Source organism: Benincasa hispida, chromosome 6, assembly GCF_009727055.1.
Source record: "Benincasa hispida cultivar B227 chromosome 6, ASM972705v1, whole genome shotgun sequence".
In the NCBI taxonomy this organism is placed as follows: domain Eukaryota; kingdom Viridiplantae; phylum Streptophyta; class Magnoliopsida; order Cucurbitales; family Cucurbitaceae; genus Benincasa; species Benincasa hispida.
Genome location: NC_052354.1, coordinates 53,708,970 through 53,735,462, shown reverse-complemented (window position 1 = coordinate 53,735,462; position 26,493 = coordinate 53,708,970). Strand labels below are relative to the sequence as shown.

The 26,493-nt window shown below is 34.2% G+C and overlaps 2 protein-coding genes across 8 annotated transcripts; both read right to left on the bottom strand.

Annotated features, from left to right (window-relative positions):
* Positions 1-1,390: 1,390 nt before the first annotated feature.
* LOC120080280 (3-hydroxyisobutyryl-CoA hydrolase-like protein 3, mitochondrial) lies at positions 1,391-9,326 on the bottom strand. 4 transcript variants are annotated; one of them, XM_039034907.1, is made up of 11 exons: positions 8,973-9,326; positions 7,885-7,986; positions 7,120-7,164; positions 6,811-6,863; positions 5,218-5,352; positions 5,007-5,103; positions 3,670-3,799; positions 2,997-3,175; positions 2,619-2,746; positions 2,403-2,504; positions 1,391-1,657 (listed from the first exon to the last, which is right to left on the bottom strand). In XM_039034907.1, exons 1-11 carry the CDS (start codon positions 9,301-9,303, stop codon positions 1,559-1,561), a joined length of 1,401 nt encoding a protein of 466 aa, XP_038890835.1. In that variant the 5' UTR covers positions 9,304-9,326; the 3' UTR covers positions 1,391-1,558. The 4 variants fall into 4 exon arrangements, with proteins under 4 accessions (XP_038890835.1, XP_038890832.1, XP_038890833.1 ...); XM_039034904.1 differs by lacking the exon at positions 6,811-6,863 and having other exon boundaries at positions 7,100-7,164; XM_039034905.1 differs by lacking the exon at positions 7,120-7,164.
* Positions 9,327-16,502: 7,176 nt separating this feature from the next.
* Positions 16,503-22,367, bottom strand: LOC120079693 (VIN3-like protein 1). 4 transcript variants are annotated; one of them, XM_039034000.1, is made up of 6 exons: positions 22,189-22,367; positions 21,612-21,806; positions 21,432-21,489; positions 18,865-19,495; positions 18,189-18,499; positions 16,503-18,106 (listed from the first exon to the last, which is right to left on the bottom strand). In XM_039034000.1, the coding sequence occupies exons 3-6, from the start codon at positions 21,460-21,462 to the stop codon at positions 16,938-16,940; spliced, it is 2,142 nt and encodes a 713-aa protein (XP_038889928.1). In that variant the 5' UTR covers positions 21,463-21,489; positions 21,612-21,806; positions 22,189-22,367; the 3' UTR covers positions 16,503-16,937. The 4 variants fall into 4 exon arrangements, with proteins under 4 accessions (XP_038889928.1, XP_038889929.1, XP_038889930.1 ...); XM_039034001.1 differs by having other exon boundaries at positions 21,612-21,709; XM_039034002.1 differs by lacking the exon at positions 21,612-21,806 and adding an exon at positions 20,701-20,815 and having other exon boundaries at positions 22,189-22,362.
* Positions 22,368-26,493: the final 4,126 nt, after the last annotated feature.

Sequence of the window (26,493 nt, the reverse complement as noted above, 5' to 3'; positions counted from 1 at the left end):
TTTTAAAATATTCTTTCCCTTTTATTTGGTTAAAATTTAAAATATTTATTTTTGTAAGAAAATGATTTACATTTAACTATAAATATAATCTTGAAATATTGTTGAAATCTGAAAACTACGTATATTGAATGTTTCGTATTAATTCTTTTCATGCTAATATGGTAAATCGATTAGATAAGCATGAATTTATTTGGAGAAATTTTTTGTATACTATGATAGTATAGACAATTTTTTATATTATCTCCACATATTGTAGGCCACATCAGCATTCTTTAAAAATAGAGAGGAATTCACCAAAATTAATATGAGATCTACTAATATTTATGAAGACAGATTTATAGTGTAAACAAAAGGAGTACAATATTCCCATTATACTAGAAAAATTATCATTTATTTACCATAGTACGAAAAAAAAATACAAACAAAGTGACCTTTATTCTATCTTTTTATTTTTGTAAACCATATTGGTTATCGAATCTACCATACACATGTTGGAAAAAAGGGTCTACTTTTATTGTTATACCAAGTATAAAAGTTATTTGTCCTTTTGATTGTGAATTAAAACTTATCTTCACTTTTCTTCCTCTAATTAATTAGAATACATTTTCTTTTGTCGGTCAATGCTCTTATTATTAAATATGTTGCCTTAACAAAATTACCCTATGTTGTTTTTTAAAATGGTGAAACCCTTATATGTACATTTACACACAAAATTCTTTCCAGTAATACTAACCCGAAATAATAATAACAATAATAGTAGTCAATCCAAACGTAATTCAATTCACCAATCATTATTTTAAAAATTAAAAGTTTGATCTCTTATCCTATAAGTATTGTGGATGACGAGAAAAAACGTCCACACTTCAACTAAAAAATTGTAATTAAAAAATTTTATTTAAAAAAAATTTAAGATATAACATACAATTTTATTGATCATTCATTTAAAAACACAGTTGTTTTTAAAAAAAATTGAGAATTTAAAAAAATATATATATATTTTTAAACTTTTCGATAGATTTGCAATAGACTATCATAATCTATCATTGATGGAAAATGACATTTTGTTATACTTGAAAATATTTACTGCAGTTTTAATATCTAAAATAATTATCCAATTAAAAAATTAATATACATTAAAAGATAATATTTACCCACGAATCAAAGAGTGGAGGGTAATATATCATTATTCTCTTTTTAAAAACTACATATCTTTTAACCAAAATGCAGTAAAAAGGAAGAAAAAGTTAGAGAAAAAGTCTCTGTAATCCACCGTTTGCCGTGGCTAGTTTGATGCTTGGAGAATATATTATATCAAATACCAACAGCTTCAAGAATACAATTCCAACTAAACTTTATCCCATAAAAGTGGTAAAAAGAGCCCAAAAGAAAGTAAAAGCAATCAAAGGGTAGTCTTGGGAACTTATTTATACTTGAGGAAATTCAAATATTTATCAAAGTTTACAAATTCTCCAGTCATTTTCATGGACAGTAATAAATTAAGCACATGGAATTAAAGGTTGGCAATTATTAATTGAAATTGGTTTATATTTTCTGAAATCTATACTTCCAATTCAGCCACTGTACTTAGAGGTTCGAAGAGGGAGTCTATTTCTTTGTCATCAACATCTTCCAAAGCTGAAGGGTTCCATTTTGGATTCTGCCAGTTCAGAAGATCAAACAGATTGTAAATATAAATTTAAGCTCTAAAAACATGGAATTTTTGTTGCTAACAATCAATCAATATCTTTTGGATTCTTTACCATGGTTTTCATCTTTTCAAACCAAACTATTGAATTCTAAACTCAATTGAAAAACGTAAGTTGTTTTTAAAAATTACTTTTTTTTTTTCTTTTCCTCCAAAACTTGGCTTAGTTTTTAAAGACAAAACCTAAAAAGTGGATAACAAAATAAGAAATTAGTTAAAATGCACAATGCACCTTTCACAGTCAATATCTACCCTTGGAGATCTTAAGCTTAATTTTCAAAACTGAAAACTAAATAGTTATCAAATGGGATCGAAATTATTTGTTTTTGTTTTCTGTTTGATTAGATAGAAAAAATGAAGTTAATAATTTTCAAAACTGAAAACCAAATAGTAACAATTTAATCCCTGAACATTACTATGTAAGAATTTGTAACAATCGACCTGCACATGTAAGAAACTTCATTAAATTTTAATAATATTTTTCATGATAAAAACTAAATTGTTATTAATGGTAAAGAAATGTCGAAATCAATATACTAAAAAAATGAATGCAATAATACTAAAAAAATGTCGAAATCACAAGATTGGCGATAAGATATCGAACATCGAGATCCTAAAAATCTATCCAGTTTAAGCTAACACTTCCACATGGAAAAAGAAAAGTAGATTTTGAGAGGGAGATTGAAGAGAACCTAACCTGATCCTTGTCCACCAAAACTGCTCGAACTCCTTCAGCAAAATCATTTCTCAAGGAAGATCTTAAGGCAATACGATATTCAGTTCTCATAACACCATTCAGCTGCACACCACCCATATAAAGAGGAAGCACGTTACAACGAAAACTGTCGAGATCTTCAAGCAATTTTCACACAAGAATATGAAAGGTGCGAAAGAAAAAATCTGCTAGACTCACAGTGGATAATTCGTCGTTACTCTTTCCACGTGAGGCTGCAACTTTGGAGAAATACTTTTGTGTCAAGGCAAGTGAAAAGGGAGCGCCTTTTCCTATTCCTTGAAGAGACTCCTTAGCCCACTCCACCACTGCATATGGAAAACATGACCCATCAGTGAGCAACTGAGCAAGGGCAAAGCAACGAACTAAGAGAGGCAATTGCCTCGTAGTTTATCTTGGATTAAAAAATACATGTATAAAAATTTAATGTTTAAGCTTGCCTCTTATTAATCTTCGACTTTTAGAAATAAAGAATTATAATATTTAAAAAGTTAGAGGTTAGAACGTAAAATTTTGATTTCAGTAAATTTCTTTAAGACATCATATGATTAAAGATACCTGAAGAATTTGAATCAAGTTGGTGTTTCTTTAGTTCTTCAACTGTCTCCTTAACAGACTTGTCGGAGCCAAAGGACGAAGTTATCTGAGGTAAGAGTAACTTCAATGATGGTGGAGACTCAGGGTCACTACTGTATTTTGCCAGGAGCGTATTTATATCCTGATGAGGATCCTCGGAACTGCAAAAGAAATAAACCATCAACTGTCACGGATCGTAACTTCAGAAGAACACATTTCTCCAACTTCAAAATTAATAACAGAATGAACACCAGATTTAAGAAGAAAAATAATTTGTGGGTTTTAACCATGATGCAGGACCTCATTAATCTTGGAATTTCTTGTATTTCTTGGTCTGTTTCTTGTATTTCTTTAGGTAAAGTTATTTTTTAAAAATAAATAGTTATTTACCCAATGTAAATACTCTTTTACTTTAGTTTTATCAAGCCCCATCCTTATTGGGCTGTTAGCTACTGCGGCCCACTAGAACTCCCTTCAGTTTAAACCCTCAGCCTATATATATGGCTTGAGCTTTGTTGATAAACTCATTATTCAGTATTCAATAAAAAAAAAAAGGTTCTTGGAGACATCTTGATTGCATCAAACCCTGAAAATGCTAAATGAGTGTGGTTGTATTAGTGAGAAAAAGTTGATAAAAAGATGTTCGGAAATTTACAAGGTAGTAGTCAAGAGTCCTCCTTTCAGTGAGTCTAAGTTCTCAGATGGAACGTAATGCGTTCCAAGACCAACATATAGTGCATCAGATGGCGATGAAATTCTTTTACCAGTCAGTCCAAGGTATGCGCCTACAAAGTGATGAACGATGATTACAAAGCAAAGCACAATAAAGATGAATAAATGAAATTCCCCAATACATGTAAAATCATTGAACTCTGTCTCATTACTAGAGAATCCCCAAAATTTCCATATTAGGTTCTAAATTAGGACACTACCATCTGATCATTATACATTAGGTGGCTGTTGTAGGCCTTGAACTTGAACTTTTATATTAACATGCTTTGGTCCCTAAACTTGCAACAGTTTTTCTATTTTAGCATCTAAAATTGACATAAAAAAAATCCTTTTAGTTCTTGCTAGGGGTTTACATCAGTTGGTCGGTGTCGGTTTTGGGAGAAAACCGGCACCAAAAACGGCCAAAAAAAGGGTGTAACATTCGCCCGACCATTGGTCGGTTTGGCCATTTTTTTTCCTTTAAATAATTAAATTTTTTTTTTTTTTTAAAAAAAAACAAGGTAAATGAAAAGGAAAGATGAATTTATGAAGTATTATTGTTAGGTTAGTATAATTTGCAACTTTTTAAAATTTAAATCAATCATTTTTTATGAAAAAATTAAATCTATCATGTAGTGGGTTTTGAAAATTAGACAACATACAAAAAATAATAATAAATCAATACTAAAATAGTAGGCTTGGGCTTGGGCTGGTGGTAGTGGACGTACTTTTAACTTATTTAAAAAAAAAACAAAACTTCCCAACCGACCAATATATATATATATATATATATATTGGTCGGTTGCTTTCCCAATTCTTTTATAGGAAAACCAACCGACTGACCGACCTTAATTCGATCAATTTCAATCGGTCGGATTGGTTTTCGGTGTTTTTATGTACACCCCTAGTTCTTGCTATTGATTTTCCGTTTGATCATTTTTTAAAATCTAAACTTGTTTCAAAATTCAACATTGACCAACTACATCTACTCATGAGGTAAGAAAAAAAAAATCATGCCTACCTCAATTTTCAATTGAATAATTCATAAATACTAAATTACTAATGATAAAAATAATAGTGACAAAATTAAAATGGTTTATTAAGGCAAAGTTTATTTTTTAAATTTCGAGAGTAGTTTTCTTTTTTTAAAATGCAAGGTTTGTAACAAAATGTACTAAAGTTCAAGGGGGAAATATAGGATTTAAACAAAAAAATACATTTAATAACTGTAAGATATGATTATAGGGGTTGGCAAAACAGCTTAAGAGAAAGATCACATACCAACTGATCCTTCTCCTGGACCTTGTGCTGCTATGTATGAAAACCCAACATCTGGGAACAAACCAATTCCATTTTCTGGCATGGCAAGGAGGGTCCTCTGAATAAAAACAAATATTGACGAACATGTACAATTATTAGGGACAAGAAAGACAATCTTGGACCAATATAATTACAAAAGATAAGTTCAGCACAACAGGGAAGATTTATGCACCTCTGTGATGATCCTGTAACGGCCATGACCTGATAGGCCAATCCCAAATCCCATTGTTATGCCATCCATGAAGGACAAGTAAGGCTTCTTGTAATCAGAAATTTTGCATATTAAAGAATACTCTGCTGTAAATACCTGACAGACAAACATCATAATAATTTCAAATGCAACATAATGTGACAAATTTACATTTTACTCAAATGGCAGATATTTGGTCATCATTTGCATTCAAAGGAAGTTTCTGACTTTGAAAAGTATCAAATTATCCAATTGGAAGGCATAAAATAGGCAACAAGGTTCATTCAGAAGATCCATATTTATACCATATATTCTAGTTCAAACCTGCCCCTCCTCAATCCTACTTTCAGTGAAAGAACTATCATGCAAAGCAAGATGAAGTCCAACAGATAAAACATGCAAATGCGGTTGATAAATTATAGGACTAACAAAATATGGCAGAGAGATTGTAGCAATCAATCTTTTAATTTTAGGGGGCGTTTGGGCCCCAACTTCAGTTGGGTGGAGTAATAGCCCACTCAATGTTTGGGCCTTCAATTATAAAAGTTGGTGTCTCCGACTATTATAACCCTCAATTAACTACATGAATACTATTTGGGATTTCCTACTCATCCTCTTTCTCCCTTTTTGTTTCAACATTTACTATTTTCTACACAAACTAAAATAATTTGCACCTTCAAACATAGACTATTATAACTCAAACTAAAATGATATATACTCCAAGGCCCAAACACAAACTATTATAATCCATAGACTATTATAACCCGTATACTATAATAACCACTTACTATATATAACAACCAACTCGACGCCCCTTACTTTTTTCCTTTTTTCTCTTTTGGATAATGTGGGTGTCTAAGTAGCTTATGTGCATCTCAACTAATCACAGAGTAAAACCATCTTAATCCTTCAATATTTGGCATTGGCAATTAGCAATATTAGGTAGGTATTCAAACCATTATTTATTAATAGGGAGGAACAGAGGGTGGTGGCACCCTATAGCCAATTTGAGAATGTTACCTACTCTCCGTACTCAATCATTACCAAACAACCGACCTCTTGTCCACGTTTTCCCTAACAATATATACCCCTCCTCTTCTAATTAAATCCTCAGTGCCTTTTTACCATTTCTAGAATAAACATTTACTACAGGAGGTCTAATAGCAAAATCATAAATAATTACATGCCTTCAGCAAGCACAAAAGGCAAGAACATGAAGTTAGACATGCAAAACATGCAGGTGCAGAGGGGAAAAATAGAACATATAACAGAACAAGGAGTTTGAAGAAAGCAACCACTGAGAACAAACAGCTTCATATTTAACTAATACCACATTCTTACCCTTACTAAAGAGTATCTTATATTAGAAAGAGGACTTTGGAGGAATGATTTTTTTTTTTTTTTTTTTTTTTAAAGTCCAAGATGATGATTTTATTCGATAAGGGGGAAAAACAATATGGCAATAATAATCATATGGTTGGGCTTATTTTTTAAAAAATATTACGACATATTCTTAAAACATTTTCCCCTCTTTTTGGTTCTTGATAAAGCAGAGAGATGAAGCACAAAGAAGACCTCAATCACATCTGGTAATCGGTTTTTGGTCGTGATCTGCTTCACATCACCACCTGTGAATAGACTAATACTTTTGAGTCATTAAGAAGAACCAATATTTCAACTACCTAATATCACAATGTGACGTGAAAAGGCAACAAAGAAACCAGAACCAGATAGTAAAACCAAATGTCATTGCAGAATTCAGTAATTACAAAGATGAACAATACATCACTGCACATCAAACAAGCAACAAAATCTTTACAAAACAAGAATCATAGAAGGAATAATGTAAATAATAATAGTAAACCTTCTGCACAAGAGAAGTGTTTTTGTCCTTTCGAATTTCAGCAACAACCCCTTTAATATCCATTCCTGCATTAGTGATAAATGGTCACCCTTAAAACCTTACCGAGTACCCCGAAATTAAGAAAGAAACCCAAAAAATGTAGAACATCCATTTGAAATTAACTTGTCAGAAATGTTTTAGAAGGCTTTGCCTTGGGTCAAGGCTCTGGGTCATTGACACATAAGAGGCTTGAAACTCCATGAAACGCACTAAGGCTATGAGACACATTACTAAGGCTTGCACCTCTTTGGGTCTTCCCGCCTCATGAAAAGGTTGGAAGAATAATAATATTAATTTGCTGCACCATTCTTCAAAAATATGAAAGTTCATGCATGCCATGTTTACTGCACCGTGAATGGAGGCTAAGTAACCCATTACTACATGTAAAGCCAAAGACTTGAACAAAAATTAAGATAAAAATTGTAAATAATGTTTTTAAATCTTTGTCTAAGAAAGCAACATTTAATAGAAGTTACTATTATTAATTCTTGTACTTACATATATCATCATGTTTAACAATACCTCATCATACCCTTTTGTTTCTAATCAATGTTTTTATTTAAATCAAGGCTTATGCCCCATACCACCTCAAAGTTTTTGCCTCAACTCTAATGAGAGGAAAAAAATTTGGCTAATTGTTAGCCTTTTTCCAAACATTGGTTGGCTGATCTGAGTAATAATGAATGCGGAAAATAAAATGGAAAAGATGCCTTGTGAATTTAGATGACCTTTTTACACCCTCTTACCTGCACAAAAGGCACGAGATGAGCTGCCTTCGACAAGGACACATTTGACCCTTGGATCTTCCTCCCATTCGTCAAGATACTTTTTGTATTGTATATCCATATCTGCATCATCGATAAACTTTAATACAGAAAGGAAAACCATAATCAAACAAACCAACATAGCGATCAAAGCCCAACCAAAGAACCACCTTTTATTATACTAGATTCTATGAACATACAAAATTCCATTATACGTAAACAAATATCTAACCAACGTGGACCAATATTTCAACCATGCGGTTGTCCTGATATCAGACTGATATCCACTATATTAAACAAATTCCATTGCTTAAAGTTACTTTAAGATCACCCAAAAAGCCCGGACGAATGCCATATTTTCTAGAAACCTTTTAAAACACCATAATTTTTCTTTTCTTCTTTGGGCGGGTGGGTGTCAAGACAGAAACGTAAAAAGTTAAAACAGTATCATTGCTCTTAACGTTTAAAGCCTGAACGATGTCTTTCAACTAAACAGGCTGTCCAAACGTTTTTATAACAAAATGACAATAGATTTTGCTTAGCTGTGATGGCTCGACAATCTGAAGTCATTGTTAATCATTGTATATTGTAGACTATTTTTCTCTGCAGGAAAACACGTGCAATAGTAGTTGCTGTTTAATCATTTCCTGTAAATTATTCTGCTGTAATACGTTAAAATACTACTACATAAATAAAAAGCAAGATCCAGGTAGAAAAATTCATTCAAAAACCCTATCGGTGTGATGGAGCAAGAGCAAGGAGATGGTCCTCACAAAACACTCAGCGAAGAGCAACACAGGCTCGTCAGGGATGAGAGCCATAAGCTATACGCTATCGAATCAACTATTTGCTATGGAAAAATCCGGGCGTTACCAAACTTAAGAAGCTATGATGGCTCCCGATACTTTCATTTGAATCAGCATAAATTATCAGAAGAAATCGACATTTTGAAGCTCAACTCCCAAATTAAACACTACAACCCACTGAAAACATTCCTTAATTTCGGTAACGCCTGGATTCACAAGCATTAAGATGCAAAGCAATAGAATAAAATTGTGAAAGAAATGAACCTAAATTCATGGCATTGAGAGCTTTGGGGCGATCGAGAGTAATAACCGCGACGCCATTAGGATGAACGCTGCCCTTGACAAACTCATCCGTGCCGGCCATGGCCGCCAAGGTTCGCCGGTTGACGGAATTGGAATGGAACTGGAAGAGACTGAGTGAGGGAAGGGTTCGAGCGAGAGAGAGCGTGGAGGAATTTAATAAGAATTGGGAAGCTCTAAATCCAAGCAAATTTTGCATGTTTTTGTGATCCTTTTTATTCTTCGGTGGTTGGGTGGGCGGAAGAGGCCAGTATAGTGGAGAACGGGAAAGAGAGCAGACGTTCTCGATGACCATCGAAAACGGCGACGTTTTCTGTTGAAATATATATATATATATATATTAATCGGAAAATGGGATGGGTAATATGAATTATTGGAGTGGAACAAAATACAATAAAAATAATGGGGTATTTTTCTCTAATGGGTTTGGTTTTTAGTTTTTGTTGAGAGATTTTTTTATTTGTAGTTACTAGTTGAGTCAAAATAATGGAATTACGTTTTTGATAAATTTAATTTAAATGGCAGTTGACTCCTTAATTAACCTACTTAATGTTACTTAACTAGCATTCATTTAGGTGATTTTTAATTACTCGCAATTGAAATTTACATTATAAACTAAAACTTTTTTCAAAAAATAAAATATTAAAATTTAAGTGGTACGTGTTAATTTTAGGTTTACATTGACTTATATATAATTTATTGTAATACTATTAAAGATTTTCGTGAAATTTAGTATTTTACTTTGACTTATTTCTTCTCATTTTGAGCGTTGAAAATCAAATGGGTCTGCTTGTGAATTTGGCTCGTCAAGATTTTTATGTTCTCAATTACTTGACTTTCAAGTTGTTTACTTTTGAATTGTAAACATTATTTGAGAAAAAAAAAATGGAAACTTAAGAAATCCTCTCCCATTAATGGAGGTGGATATATATATATATATATATATAATCTATGTGACATCCAAATTATCAAACTAAAACAAAATTATAGGTTTATAAGAGCTTAATATTTTGATTGATTTTTCTCATTCAATGAACAAAACCAACCATTTCCAACCAAAAAAAAAAAAAAAAAAAAAAAAAAAAAGAACAAAAGAAAGAAGAAGAAAATCAAATCGTATTAAACTGATGTACATTTCTGACTTTTGAAGTCTGCATTATTGGATATTTAAAATGCTGAGTCATTTTTTGTTGATGCTTTCTAGTAAAATTCAACGCAATCTCTATCAAAGTCAATAACTAAAATTATTTGGGAAAAACAGAAAAAGAAATACTTGCCAAAGATATCGAGCTAAAATCTACACACAAATTATCGTTAAAATAAAATAAATAAAAGAGAGTATATCCATCTGTACATTGCCAAAACATAGAATAGTCATCCAGATCTTTCATATATATAGTGCATGTCAAAGGCGACAGAAGACCTGCATTTTCTTCGACCAACACATCACTTTAACCACATTTGATCTACAAACTTGTATCGTAGTAGAACGATGAGTGAGCTCTTAGATACTCAATCTCAACATAGTTTAATTGTTTAAATATATTATCTCAACCAAACTTTTAGTTGAATTTAAAAAAGAGGTTTCGACATAAAAAACTTTTAAAATTTCTATATAAAAAATGTTAAAAATAGACTCATATTTCGTTAATATCTTAATAATAGAGACTCACATTTCACGACCATAAATGACATGACCTCTTGAGTGAGTTGTGAACTTCTGCCTATAAAAGCGGTTCTTTGATTTGTATGGGTGAGAGTGGTCAGATCGTCGACTCAATAAGCCTACTCAATAAGCCTAGACGGAATTCACTTTAAGTAGATAAATTGGACTGATTTCGGGGCTTACAATGTGGCGTCACACGCTCTCTTGGGCCAAGAGGTGACTTATTTGTTCATTAGATCGGTGGTGCTGAGTTAGATATAATTACACGATAATTTTGGCCCATTTGGCCTATCTGTACTTAGAACAATTTGTAAAGGTCATTGCACTAGTCAGTATTTTCTTTTATGGTTCATATTCCGGTTTAGGTTCATATTTGTAATAATCGGATGAATTGAGTTGTAGATATGAAAGCGAATTGAGTTGTAGACATGAAAGCGAATCAGGAAAAAAAAAATAGGGGTAGGTCCTGTTGAGCTCTTACTAATTAGAATTAGACTAATCTATTTATGTAAATGATAAAATGGATCTTTCCGATGTTTCAAACAACTTCATTTCTTTCTAATTCTGAATTTCTTAAAAAAGATTGATTCAGACCATCCCTTTCGCGATCATATCGATCAATACTTTCAAAGTCGAGGAAAAAAAGAGAGAGAGAATCACTCGATTCCCTCTTTCTGACTGGTTATATCCAATGGACATCAAAATATATCTATAGTGCAAAGAGTGTAGATCGGTTCCTAGTGGAGTGATCGACAGTTGGAGTTTTAATCTACGGATCCATAAGGTTCCTTTGTAGCTTAATAGGGATTATTGATAATTACTTTTGGATTAATTTGAATTATTCAAATTAAGTTAGAAAATTAATTATATATGATATAATTAATTTAAATTACTTATATGTGATATAATTAATATAATGTATTTGATACATCATAATATTGTTGGGTTGTATGTCATGAAACTCACAGTTTGTAGAGTTAAACATTTTCTATTATCAACAAATATGTTATTTAACATTTCTTCAATAAAGTTGTTATTGAATTTGTAAATTGCATTTGTAAAGATTAAATCTAATAAACTAAGATCCATGACTATTATATGAATGCTTGAACTTCATGTGGAGACATAAAAAGTGAATCAGATTTGAGTAAATAGTCAAGAATAAGATGATCTATAGTATACGAGTAAGGTTGGGTGTCTTATTATGGTAACACTATCGGATGCGGCCTGTTCTGTAGTTGTTACAATTTGTTGTAAGATGCTATAAAAGAAGTGATCTTGATTCGTTCATGTATTGACACGAGGAGTGAGGGCTTCCTATGTAATGAGTTTGTATGAGATCAGACCAAGAAGTAAGTCACTCTTACTTTACGTTATTTACTGTTTAAGACTGATTATTTAGCTTAGATGACTTAGGTAACTTGATCTTAATCCTGAGCTAACTATGAACTCCTGTTTATTCAGTATTATACTTTTATTTGCATAGATGAGAGTAGTTCAACGTCACTGCTCAATAAGCCTCTCATTTTGGGATAAGATCAGATAGATAGCTGAGGACATAGTTCTGCAAGATGGAATTTACGTCTACCCGATTTAGGGATAGAAGAAAGGTGGTTCTCTTAAGTGCTTAATTTAGGTCTTGAACAAGGGGCTCCAACTTCTTATTAGCTTGAGAGGGATCTGGTTTAGTGATTGGATCACAAACCAATTGTTAATTAAAAGATAGTGGAACTTAAGGAGCAAGACGTAATTTCGTGGTAAAACAGCATTTGACCCAGCCGTTATTACGAGCCACTTGTGAAGGGTCGACTTATTGATTATGGTTAAATCAAGTGGACACAAATATATATACAGTGAGGAGAGTGCAACTATCGAGCTATAGTGGTGTGACTTGATAGTTAACTAATATTGATTAATTCAGTCTAATGAGTTTTCGTTAATCTCAAATTGTTGGAGTTCATGGTCTGTAGATCCATAAGGTTCCTCTACTAGCTTGTAAAATATGAACACCTTGAATTAGTAAATTGAATGAATTTGAAATGATATCAGTTTGAAGTGTTCAAATTGAATTTAGGGTTCGAATTTGAATAGTATAAATTCAAATTAATTATATTTGATATAATTAATTAAAAAATTAAACGAAATTGGAGAGTTTATAATATTTAAATATTAATTATATGAATATGATTCATGTTTAAAATTAGGTGTGTGATTAATTTAATATTTGATATTAAATTATTATTTATTTAATTAAAATCAAATTAATTTTCAAATTTAATACAATTTGAGAAATTGAATTCTTAAATTTTAATTTACATTAATTTTGAATTAATTGAAATTAATTTTCAATCTGTATTTGAAAATTGGAATTTTTCACTTGGTGGAAAAATCCAAATGTTTCACCAACTAAGTAGGTGGAACTCTACAATTCACACATCTATTCGACTCAATCTTCAAGTTGGAGGTGCCTACTCAATTCAATGATGCCTGCATGAAGAAGAATAAAAACTTTCCTATTTTTCTGAGAGAGAGGTTGAAGTTGCTGAAAAATTGTTTCTGCTAAAAATGTCATATTCACCTGAAAACCCATTTTATTCTCTTCACAAATTCACTCTAATCTTGAGTTCCACCACTCAACTTCAAGGCTGAGAATAGTAGAGAAGATCTCTTGGTGGTCCACGATTTCAATTGGAGAAATTTGCAGCTCAAATACATGTTTGAAGAGGATCTTCAAAGGTAAGTGTTGAAACCTTCTTAATTACTTATGAACATATTTATTTTGATGTCAAAATTACGAAATTAGAATGCTTAATGATCTTGTTTTCTTCCCTTGCTTCAACAAACATAAAGTTTATTTGAGATGAAATAAATATTTAAATATGATTCAAATATTATTATGTGAATTGAATTCATATAACTAAATTTAGTATAAATGTGATTGATATTAAATGCTATGCATTATTGAGAAAAATAAAAACTATAGGTTATATTGTATTTGATACGATATTAAAACTAAATGTTATATGTTATATTAAATATAATATATAGTTTATATACTTTATGATAAAATGGTTATCATATATATATATATATAATAATTTTGTGTAATGTGGGTGGTTTTGCTTTTGTGTGGTCTTCATCATCTTCATAGAGAAACATTACCGTCTCTCTGGATTCCATAAGAACTCACAAAAAAGTTTCTTCCCCTCTCTAAAATTCTCTCCCTCTTCCAAAAGAACACAGAGCCCGCACTTCCTATGATTCTCATCGCCTACTGAGAATACAAAAGGTTCTATTTGGTGGTGTCCTAATTGAGTGTTCAACTTCGAGTTGTTCATGACCGGATCAACAAGGAGGGTTTTATGCAAAGAAGTTGTTCTTCAAGAGTAAGTCATGATCCAAACCCTTCTCCCTTCTCTCTATTTTATTAAATTGCATGCTGTAAAAATTTTGTTTTGATGCACAATTTATGTATTGTGAATTTCGATTCTATAAAAACAAAAATTGGGAATAATCTCGCTTCCGCTATGGACCTCACGGTTCCTTCAAAGCGTTAGTCAATTTCTCATTTATAAACGGTAGTATATTTCATATATTGGTTAAAATATTTCCAAACAAAATATTATAAGTTATATTTAAAATAACCATGAATCTGTAAAAAAAAAAAAAAATTACAATTTGATAAATGAAAACCAACGCAAATAGAAAATAAAATTCCATTAAATGCATTTGTTCTCTCCAAATTGGAAAATACATATTGTGATATATGTATTCGTTTATTTGATATAAATGAGAGTTGTATCAATTTATTTGTATATGTTCCAAGGTATATTAATAATGTTTCAAGGTATATTGACATACATATCAGAACATCGGAGAATATATTACCGTCACAAGTGATACTCAAATAAACAATGGAATATATTGCATTAAAAGAAATAATACTCAAAATAAGGGTATATATCACATAATATTGAAAATCAAACAAGTGTATATATAACATAATATTAAAAATCAAAGAAGCCGTAAAATGGAAATAAAATAACACATTTTCTTTCTCCAATTGAAAAATAGAAAAAATTACAATAAATGTATTTTTTCCCTCCGATTAAAAATGAGAAAAAAATTATATTAAATTCATGTTCTCTCTACAATAAATGCATTTTTTTTCTCCCTTATTAAAATAAATAATTGAAAAAAATGGTATAATTACCCAAAATTAACACTAACATTTTTTAAAAAATGGAAAATATAATTGTCCATAAATGAATCCTTAAAAAAAAAAAAAACATATGGAGGGCTCGCCATTTTATCCAATTTGCTTAACAAAATTCATACAGTGTAGAATAAAAAATCGACTCTTAGAGGAAAGGCCTAAGAAGCACAGATACGGATACAAGATACGATATACCAATTTCTAAAATACTAAAATACGAATACATTGAAGATAGGTTATTATATATACATATATATGATAATGCTCAATTAATTGTTATAATACTTATTTTAAAGATTCAAGAAGAGAGCGTTTCAAAAAATATTGAGTAGTGGTTGAGCCACCAGAGCGGTAGAAAAGAATCATGATTTAGACAGAGAGGATGAAGATTTAATTACGTTTTAGATTTTTTCTTTTAACTTTTTATGTTTTTATCATTTTTAATTTATTTTATTTTGGATGGTTCGATTTAATTAAACTTTTAAGTTTGGAAGTGATTTTAAAATGGTTAACATCACTTTTTTCATTTTCAAAATTACCGTGAAACATGTTTAATTCTTCAAAATTAATGTTGATGATATGAAAATTACATTTAAAAGTATAAAATTAAAAATTAAATTAATTTTGAGTAATTAAAAGTGTGTTTTTAAATGATTTTAAAAATGAGAAAAGTGATTTTGATGATTTTAAAATCATTCTGAAACATGCACTTAAATAAAATGAGTGTGGATTGGACTTAAATTTGAAAAGAAAAACCCAACATATCATGTATCTAGAAGCATATACGAGCATCTATTTTTTTTTCAAAAAAAAAAAAAAAGATCAAATCACGTACACGAATGTCAGACACGTATCTAAACGTATCTATATCTTATAGATATCTAATACCGATTCTCTGCACAATTAAAGTATCTGTACTTTTCAGAAGAAGCCAATCCATTTAAATGAATAGATGGACTTAAGGAGAGAGAACATCATGAGTTTTTTTGTATAGATTTCACGAGCGCCTTAATGATTAATGTCACAAACAGATGAAATCTAACATTCTACCTACGACAAAGCACAAATCTATAAACTATAGCATTAAGGATGGTCATATCTATTGTAGCCCTAACATGATGATGTCTATCACAATCTTTATTTTTCTCTACCATCGCAATATTCATGGCAAAATCACTACAAAGTTTGAGAAAAATGAAGATTGCAATAGACATGGTCATCACGTTAGGACTACGATAGATGGTCATCCCTAACCTGATGCAAAAGACGAGTAAGCTTTGAAATAAACAAAATGTTAGATTTCATACCTTTATGAAACAAATCATTAATCATCTAGAGTGTGTTAGACCCAAAGAATTGGTGGATCCCACTACTAAAAAAAAATCAAATTTATATCTTATCACCTCTTTATACTAGACCCCTGGAGTTTACAACTAACTCACTAGACTTCATAATTCCTTACTCCTCACTATTTCACTTCTTATCCTAAACACTCTCTTAGAGGGCTGTCATAGATACAAAAATCTCAAATTTTATTCTATCCATTATGATTAAACAAAATCATATTGAAAAAAGGTAGAGCAACTCGATTTGAGAGAGATTGACACTTGAATTAAGAAATAGATAATGAATTGAGAAAGAAACAGAAATTAAAAGCTGTCAAGTAGAATCAAGCTGACTATTATGTACTCCTCCCTTGAATTAAAGGCAATGATCAAAGAGATTCTAAATAACATATATCCTCCATGATTAAATTATAATGTTATGTTTCAAATGCAATTGGAGTCTGAGAGAGATAACAAATGCCTCCAAGCATTACCTCCAATCGCAAATCGCCCAATTGCCGATCGATGCAATCTGAGAATTTTACCTTGGCATAAGGCCATCATCACTTAGACAGTGACCAGGGATAAAAATACCTGCACGAGAATGGCAAACAATAGGAGGTCAACGTAAATTGAGAAACTTTTACGATATGGCCAACAGCAATCTTCTACGTTAGAAAGCGATGCTGCCCTTATTCCATCGCTAGAACTTCTCGGCATAATCAGCTTCGCAGCCTTTTGCAGGAAATTATATCAGAAAATGAATCAACCAACTGTCCTGCCAAGCTGCTAGGATCGTCAATGAGGGTTTGAATAAAGGAGTTAACTACCCGACGTTCGCGCTCAGTTGATCGCAAGCTATACCATGTTAGCAATTTCAATCTGAATTCCTGCTTTATATATCCTTCACATTCTAGCCATCTGATTATCTTGACGCAATATTCAAAATTCTCATCCAAGCAGCAAGAACCATTGGAATTACGGAATGGAGATCCATTTATCAGAGTGCTATCACAATCATGAATCTCTTCATTTGAGCTGGTGCCTCTTTTCCTGCACAATGCCACCCCAGAATCAACAGCAGACGCATCCCCTCTCCTGCCACCCGTCCATGTTTGAGAGTCGCCGCTACCGTGGGATCCCACAAGACCATTCTTCTCCTTGTCATGAGAAGCAGCATCGTCATCTGCCCCAACAACCTGCTGCAAAGTGCATCCGTCATCCTCATCCCTTGAGGACTCGAACGGAGGAGTCACTTCTTCATTCAAGTCAGGCACCGAGACCACGTTCAAGTCAAGATCACGGGAAACGGGAAGCAACTGTTCTTCTGGGGTTTCGGGCTTGACCACCTTGCCTACTCCACAGCATTTTTCAGCATCAGCACTGCAAAACCCTTCATTGCAGCCCTGATCTTGATCACATGGAAGATGCAGAATCTTTTCGAGATCTCGAACCTTGAACTGAGAAGCCGAACCAACAACTTTGGTATTGTCGGGCCCCATCTTGCTACAAGAACTTCCTTCAATGTGAGTGTGCTCTCTTTTGCAATTTGAACTGGCTGCCAGTTTCGAATTTTTGGAAATTATCTCCACGCTCTTAGTAAAACACCTTGCTTCCGAGTGACCCAAGTCGCCGTTATCAGTATATGAAATAATTCTAAAGGTGTATTCCGTGCATGGTTTCAGGTTCGATATCATAATTCGCCTTTGAGATCTTGGAAATACACAAATGGGATCTTTCATGTGCAACTCTTCTCTACTTTTTTCATACCAGAGTTTGTATCCTTTAACACCGTTTGATGATGTATTAGACAGCTCAAAAAGAATTATTACAACAGATGAAGATGTAATCTCTTCGAACAAAAACTTACAAGCGGCTGGAAGAGAATCCTCTGCCAAAACAAACATAAAGGGAACGATAAGTAAATGCATAAAACAAATTAGAAGAAAAATAAATAGTATACAAATTAGAACCTCTGTAATTCGGATTCGCATTAGAAGCAGCGGCCAGCCATTTATCTGCCTTTTCAATGCCTAAGGAGCAGAGTGTCTGCACATCACTTGCGACAGAGAGTCTACTGACTATACCACGTGCCATCTTGGCTGAAATTCCATTTAACGGACCAACTTCAGCTTCTAATTTGACCTTTGCATCCTTTATAATTTCATGCATTTCCTTAAACCTCGAAGTCCCATCTAAGAGCCTGTAACTCATGTAGATCCTATAGCAAAGTACATCAAGCCGACGGGCATCCCTTGCTATAATCAGCTGCTTCTTCCAGCATCTGTCGGCATTCATACATTTGCACATAAATTCATGAGCTCTAGGAAGAAATGTAAAACTTACACGTGACACATAACTTGAATCTATAATTAACCAACCTATAGGTTTGATCACTAAATGTAAGCATAAACCACAGAGCAGTTGTTATATACAAGCTATGATGAATGAGGATAAAAACAAACCGTTAATACCAAAAGCGAAAAGGAACTACAAAATGGAAACCTTAACAGTTCCCTCATCGTGCAACTGGCATTGAGTTCATCTAACGTAGCTTTCCAAGGCATGATTTGATGTGAGAAAATAAATTCTGAACTAACGAGAATGATAAATGTGGATTGGAAGGCAAAATGTTGGAACATTACGTACCCAAGTATCCCAGTGACTTTACCGCAAGAAGCACAACAATAGCTGCCATCAAGTTGCATCAATTGCCCAAGATCAACAACCCCAACCTTTTCACGTTGAATAGCACACTCAACGTGACAAGATAACCCACATGAGTCTCCTTCACCAGATTCGGTAGTGCATACTAGCCAAAGACTAGGGTCCTTATTGTCATCGTACTGGTGACAAATACAGCAAGAGCATCTCTTGCAAAAAGTGTCATCAATTGAAAGAACAGCTTTACAAGCCGAATTTTTACAAATCCAGGAATTAGAATGCCCAAAATCTGAAGACTGATCAGTAACTATGGGTAGACGAGAAGGATTTTCTGTCTTCCTAAGTTGCTTTCTCGATGAAGACTGATTGTTGAGGCTAGATGCAACCTTTTTTGTGTCTTGCTTCTTAATACTCTTGTTTATTCTTCGAAATTCTATCATTTTGCTTCTTATAAAAAATTTCTTCTCCTTGTCAGCAAGGGTTCGGAGAAGCTCCTTTTTTGGACCCAATTTCAGGAGTTTTTGGAGAAGCTCGGGACTTTTAGTAACATCATCAGAATGCCCATTTTTCTCCGGAGTGCTCTGAACGCTTGAAGAAAGGCTTTGGACACCAGAAACTGAACAGAAAGAACATCAGAACCATAAATGCTATAGAACCAAATCGAAGTTGAACATATTGGAAGTTGAGTGGAGGATCAGAAACGGAGAGAAAAAAATTCAATATATAGCATGCATACATAACAGACTAGAAACAGACAAAAAATCCCAGAAGATCGAAGTATTTAACAGAGGAGGAAGACTTTTCTTTTTGGAGTTCTTGAACAAGCAAGACAATCAGAGCAAGCTATATGGTTTTCACAATGATCAAGTTCCCTTTTTCTGCTCACTCTCTCAAATTGTTTACCCTTTTCACACCAAGACAAATTTTCAGTAGTCTAACCAGTAATCACAATACACATCAGTTTCAGCTACCCTTCAACTTTTCCAACTTTCAATTCGATTGGAATTTATTGTTCCATCCAAAATTAGTCACTTCTTCCACAGAAATATGCTTTACTTACCTAAAAATTAACTAAGATTAGGATATTAAGTTAGCTGATTAACTTGTTGGATAAAAAAATAGAAGTCACACTCAACAAATTTACTGCATAACTAGAATCCTCTCTATTTGCAGGAGAAAGAGTGAAGGTTGCATACCTATGGTTGAGCTACACTTGAAGTTCATCAAAGAAGGAAAAGCCCTACGGTTCTAGCCATTGATAAAAATCCAGGGTGGGAAACAAAATGAGGGTAACAATGTGCTTAACCCTAGAAGACAGTTCAGAGCTAGGGTTCACTGTTCCCAAACCATCACAGGTAGGAAAAAAGAGTTAGAACGACAAGGTGAAATATTAAAAGAAGTTCTTGAAGAATCTCTCGATAACCTTTGCAGTAATGTGGAACATGCACAAGTTTCTTTCTTTCTTTTTTTTTGTTGGATAAAAATACCACTTTTATTGAGAAAAAATGAAAGAATACAGGGACAACAAAAACCAGCCAACAAAAAGGAGAACCCTCAATAGGAAGAGGGTCCAACTAAGCAAAATAACACCAATAGTGAACCATCAAAGTATCATAATCGCAAGAAAACCTAAATAAATCACAACAATTGGGATCAAAAAATCATTTTTCTTGGCTCATCCACACCCCTATCATTTTCTTCCAAACTCGTTGTTTCCTCCCCAAACTAGCATCAGAAAGAAAAAAAACCAAAAAAACCATGAAGTGATTTGAGTTTTCAAATGGTGAAAAGATATTAGCCACTTGAAAGCAAAAGGCGTACCTCAATCTTTAATTTGCAAGCAAATTGAAGGGTGAGCCTTCTATTGGCTGAGCAAATTGAAGGAATCTTTGGCTTTCGCTTTCTCTTGCTTTGCAAAAGGCTTCTGCTTCAGCATCTTATTTGTATCAAGCAAATGGAAGTATTTTTTTAGAACTTTGAGCCAGTTATTGAAGTTTGAGGCGTAAGATAGATTGTTACAAATGAAAAGCTTGCCTTCAGTTATTCATTTGCAGCAACGGAGGGAAGGATTAGCCTTCCTATTGCTCAAGTGCATGGAAACAAAAATCTTTCAGAACTTGAAACCTCAAATGTGAAAGAGATTGCCCATATAATCATAAAGTGCTCACGGTAACAACAAACGAAGATGTGTATAAATTACTGAAATTCAATTTATGCATGTTGAGTTTTGCTATGACTAAGACTACAAAATGTATTCATCATTTGTCCCTTATTAACATGAAACGTATCAAGCACTTTAAGCACTATATTTTACTACATCATGATGATCTGTAGAAAAAATGTATATGGAACTCAGCAAATTAACATTTTTCCCCTGTGGGTGCAATTTTAATATTAGTTGGATGCGAACCCAGCTGAAAACATCATCTAGTCAAGTAATCCCACAACTCTATTCTCATTAAAATGTCATGAGAAAAGACACTTGTACAATATAAACAGAGACAATTATTCTAACTTGAAAGGAAGCTAAGCAATGACAAATTTTGACAAACCTCTGGCCATGAATTTTTCTTCTGAATCCATATTTCACAATTAAGAGTCGCATATGCCCTGTACCCAAAAAAAATTGAATGTCAGGATTGTCACAGAATGCGATGAACATTGGTCACGATAGGAGAAGGTCAATGAAGTAATATATAGATGAGAACATAGCTACTAATTTATCTTCTGACTTTTTCTCACACAAAATCAACAAGAACCATGGACTTAATCCGCTGGATGAAAGCTCAATCCTTAGCTTAATTCTGCAATTGCCTCATTTACTTTCCATCTACCAAATATAACGCAGCTTGAGTAGTAAAGTCTTGTGCTATGAACGCATAAGCAGGTAAAGAGTACATGTGTTGAGCTACCATCGTATCCTTAAACTAAAGAAAACACAATTGAACAACAATGTAGCTTCTCAGAGCTAACAAAGCAAACATTCCATCAACAAAGAAAATATCATATTTCCGCAGAAAAGCAAAAGCTCACTTGGAAACAAAAATATACTCAAAACTCGAAAGAACAACAAACCATCAATGAAAGCATGAGAGAAACACCACGAGTTTCAGAAATTCCAAACAAACAAAAACGTAAGTAAACAAGACAGCGAGTAAAGAACAAGATAATGCTGGAAAAACAAAAGCGATAGCGGGATCTGAGGGCAAACGCAAGCCAAAACTAGACAAACAATTAACAAAAGCAGCAGGAACAAAGAAAATTCATCTCATCAAAGGGGAAAAAAAACAGAGAAAAATGGCAACGAACCTAGGGTTTTTGAGATACCAAAATCCAAAGCTCTTCAGAGACAGGCGTTCGCGCGAATCCGGAGAGAGAGAGAGAGGGAGGCGGGCCGTTCGTAGATGTCAGTTAATATTGTGAGAAAAGAGGATTCCGCGGAGCTGCTCCGCGTTTCAGTGACGGAAGAACGGTATAATGCACGCGCGGAGTGCGTGCGTGAATATATACTCTTTTTGCTTTGATGCGGAGTTGGTTCTGACTCCTGAGGAAAGAGCAGAGTGTGTCCAGAACCAAAAATTGTACTGTTATTGGTCCGTTTTCTTCACGCGCTTTGAAAGAGCGTGAAGTGAGACCTTGCTTCTTCCTTTTTTTTTTTAATAAATTGTCGAATTTAGTTCAGAACTATTGGTATTGACCATCAAGCAATCGCAGTCCTGCAGAGCCGTAGTATCTAATGAGATAACGTACGAATCTAAACCGTCCGATCAAATTTTGTGAATCTTTAATTCCGAAGTTATTGCAGTACTTTTATTGAAATAATTTTTAAAAAATAATTGTAAAATTGTTGGCTAGTGATTCAATAAACAATATTCTTATTATGTCTAAATTTTAAAATCTGTTAGACCAAACATTATTATAAGAAATCTATGTAAAGAAAATTTGTTTAACTACCACACTAGCAAAACTAACAACTCTAAAGATCGCCACTAATTTGAACTAAATAGTAACTCAAGTTTGAGAGTGTATAAAGCTTAATACTATCCGATGAAATATTTCATTTAGTAAATTGTAACCTTATTCGATTTCTTTAATTAAAAAAAATAGTTGGAACTCAATTCAACAGTTTAATCTTGCTTGAATCATACGATCTCAACAATTAAAATACATTCCTGTTATTGATAAATTAACTAATATGGTGGATGGGAATATGAAGGATGAGTTTGCAATATGCAAACTGTGATAGTATAAATATAAGTTTATGTAGGCTAAAAATCAAATATATATTATCCAAAAGTTGAAGTGATGCGAGAGTTCCAATCAACAAAAGAAAATACAGTCCTCAACTTTTCTCAATTGACTATATTATAAAACTATGAATATTACTCGTACTAATTTTTTAAAAAAATATATGTGCAACCAGATAATATTAAATTATTCTTTATGAAAATGAAAAATTAGTCCAAAAAAATTTTAAAAATTTCCTCGTTTTGCGCAGCCATAGGTGGCATTTGTTTATCTTAATACTTTTCCTTGGATTCATACGTGGCACTTTCAAATTTTTATTATTATGTTGCAAAGCACACGTGGCACTTTATATGTTGCATTTACGTAGAATTGCACTTTCATTATTCACCGACCGTCCTAGCCGTCCCATTGGTTGGAAATGGCCGTGACGATGACCCATGTGTACGTGGCATTGGAAAATCAACTGCTCCTTCCATTATCCTTGAAAATAGTCACTTTTTTTTCCAACTTTGAGTAAAGGCTTCTTCAAAAGGGGGTAAAAAGAAAAAAGTATATATTTGATTTTTTTTTTTTTTAATTTTGATCGTTTAGTGCAAAAATTATCATAAGATTATAATAATCACCTATTGTTATCGTAAATACCATTTTAAACCCCTTAATTAGTTACAGTAACACTATTTCTTTTTTTTTTAGAATAGATGATATTATTATACAACAACAAGGAGAATCCCACAGCCTGGGATCAAGGCATCAACGCAACAAAGCACAAGCAAAGACAGAACAACAAAAGCAAACAAAGCCAAGAAGATAAAATCTGAACATAAACATAACATGCTAAAAAAAACCCAAACAGTAGGGATAAAGCCATAGAAGAGATGCCAAAACATCACAATTAAGGACAACAACAAAACAGAGAGCAACAACAAGTTAAAAAAAGAAAAAGAAAAAGAAAAGCAACCGTAATATGCTAAATAAGACCAAGAAGATCAACCCACCAGGAAGCAGCACGAGCACGAACCGTAGAGACCATAAGGTGAAACAAGATAGACACCGACCTCGGACGACCTCCATGCAGTCGTCGATTCCGTTCTTGCCGGATGTAGTATATGGAAGTACACCAGAATACACGGAACAACTTACTACGCACCCCTTTACCCAACCCCACTCGGATCAACCAACTCAACTCGACATCCCAACCAGCCACCCGATGTGACAAACCCAACTGTCGCAACACAACAGACCACACCTCTCTCCCATACCCACACTCGAAAAAAAGATGATCCCGATACTCTAAACCTCCCACACACAAAAGACACCCCCTCCCTGTGACAACATGCCTCAGCTCCTTAACCAGTCCCTCGTACCTAACCTGTCCCTCACAGTTAACCAAGCACATAAGGAATGGCGCGGAATACCACCCCTCGCCACACAAAATACTAGCACAAGACACCCTAAGACGACGAGGATGCAAACTCTCCCAAGCACTACCGATAGAGAACTGACCATTAACACTCGACTCCCAGACCCAATAATCCTATCCCCTCACCCTAGGCCCCACTGCCTGAATAAAACCCCAGATCTCAAGCAACTCCCAAGACACTGTAGGCCACCTCCAACCTCCCTCACTATCTAAGAACTCCGATAACTGGGCCTCCTAATCACTCCCTGCATCATAAACCACCGTAGACCCATATGAATCCAAAATTGCACCCCCCCTCCCGGGCAACCAAGGATCCCACCAAACAAAACAAGATCGTCCATCACCGACCATCAACCGAACCAGATGCTTGAATTTATCTCTACAGTGCAATATAGCCCTCGAGCACCAAGACCTCCCAACCTCACTCCGAACAGCCCACAAAGACCACCCCCGTAAAACATACGCCTCCACTCATGCCACCCATAATGAACCCGATTTAATTGAGAGAAGTTAAAGCAGTTTTATAATAGCTATCTGATTCCATAAAGCCACATGTTTCACACCCAAACCCCCATTTCCCAACGGCAAGCACACCTCATCCCATGCTACTCACCCACCCCCACGACTCACTGCATTTTCCTTTCATAAATAACTACGTAACAGACGATCAACCTTATGAGTTATATACGCAGGCAACATGAAGATGCTACACCAAAATACCTGAAAGGACTGTAAAACAAACCTAACCAGCTACAGCCTCCCAGCAAAAAAAAGGGACCGCGCCACCCAAATCCTAATACGAGCTGTAATCCTCTGTATTAAAGGCGCACGATCTACAACCCTCAACCGACCAACCAATAATGGTAACCTCAGATACCTAAAAGGCAGCAAACCAAGAGAAAAACCCATAAAGGCAGCCAACTCCTTCGCCTCACCAGCTTCCACCCCGCAATAAACATGAAGCTCTTCCCAACATTTGCAACTGACCCAAATAGCCTTGCAAAATCCGCCAGGACCTGCCTCACAAACTCCAAATATTCTCTCTTTGCTACACAAAAAATCATCAGATCGTCTGCAAAAACCAAACGAGTCAGGCCAATACGCTCATACCGATCATGGAACCTAAACCACACCGGAGGTTTATTCAACAACCTATACAAGACCTCTATCACCATCACAAACAAAAAGGGAGTCAACGGATCCCCCTGCCTCAACCTCTTCCTACCAGGAAAAAAATCCTACAGGGAACCATTAATCATCACAAATAACGTAGGTGTCGTAACACAAGCCCTCACCTAACTAACAAACTGAAGGGGCATACCTATAGCCAGCAACTCACTAAACAGAAAGTCCCAGTTGACTGAATTGTACGCCTTCTGAAGGTCTATCTTTAACACACAACGCGGGTTCCCTCTGCCCATTTTGTAGCCCCTCACAAGCTCCTGGCACAATAAAATGTTATCGAAAATAGACCTAACAGGAACAAACACAAACTAGTTACCACTGATGAAAGAAGGCAACCATAACCCCAATCTTTCAGCTAAGATCCTTAAGATACATTTGTACACAACATTGCAACAAAAGATAGGACGAAACTCCTCCATACGTTCAACTCCTTGTCTCTTTGGGATAAGAGTAATAGCAGTATAGTTCACTTCACTAGGCAAGTAGCATGACTAAAAAAAGTTCAGCACAGCATCACAGCAATCATCCCCAACCACACTCCAAGCAGCACGGTAAAAATCCACTGAAAACCCATCGGGCCCAGGAGCCTTCCCAGACTTCATCGAGAATAAGACCTTCTGAATCTCATATCGACTCACTGGACGACCAAGCGCCTCCACCCCCTCCTCGGGCCAACTGAACTGTACGATATCCCTAATCCGGCCAGTAAGATCCTTATACCCCACCGACTGTGACCCTAAACTACCTCGAAAGAACTCAAC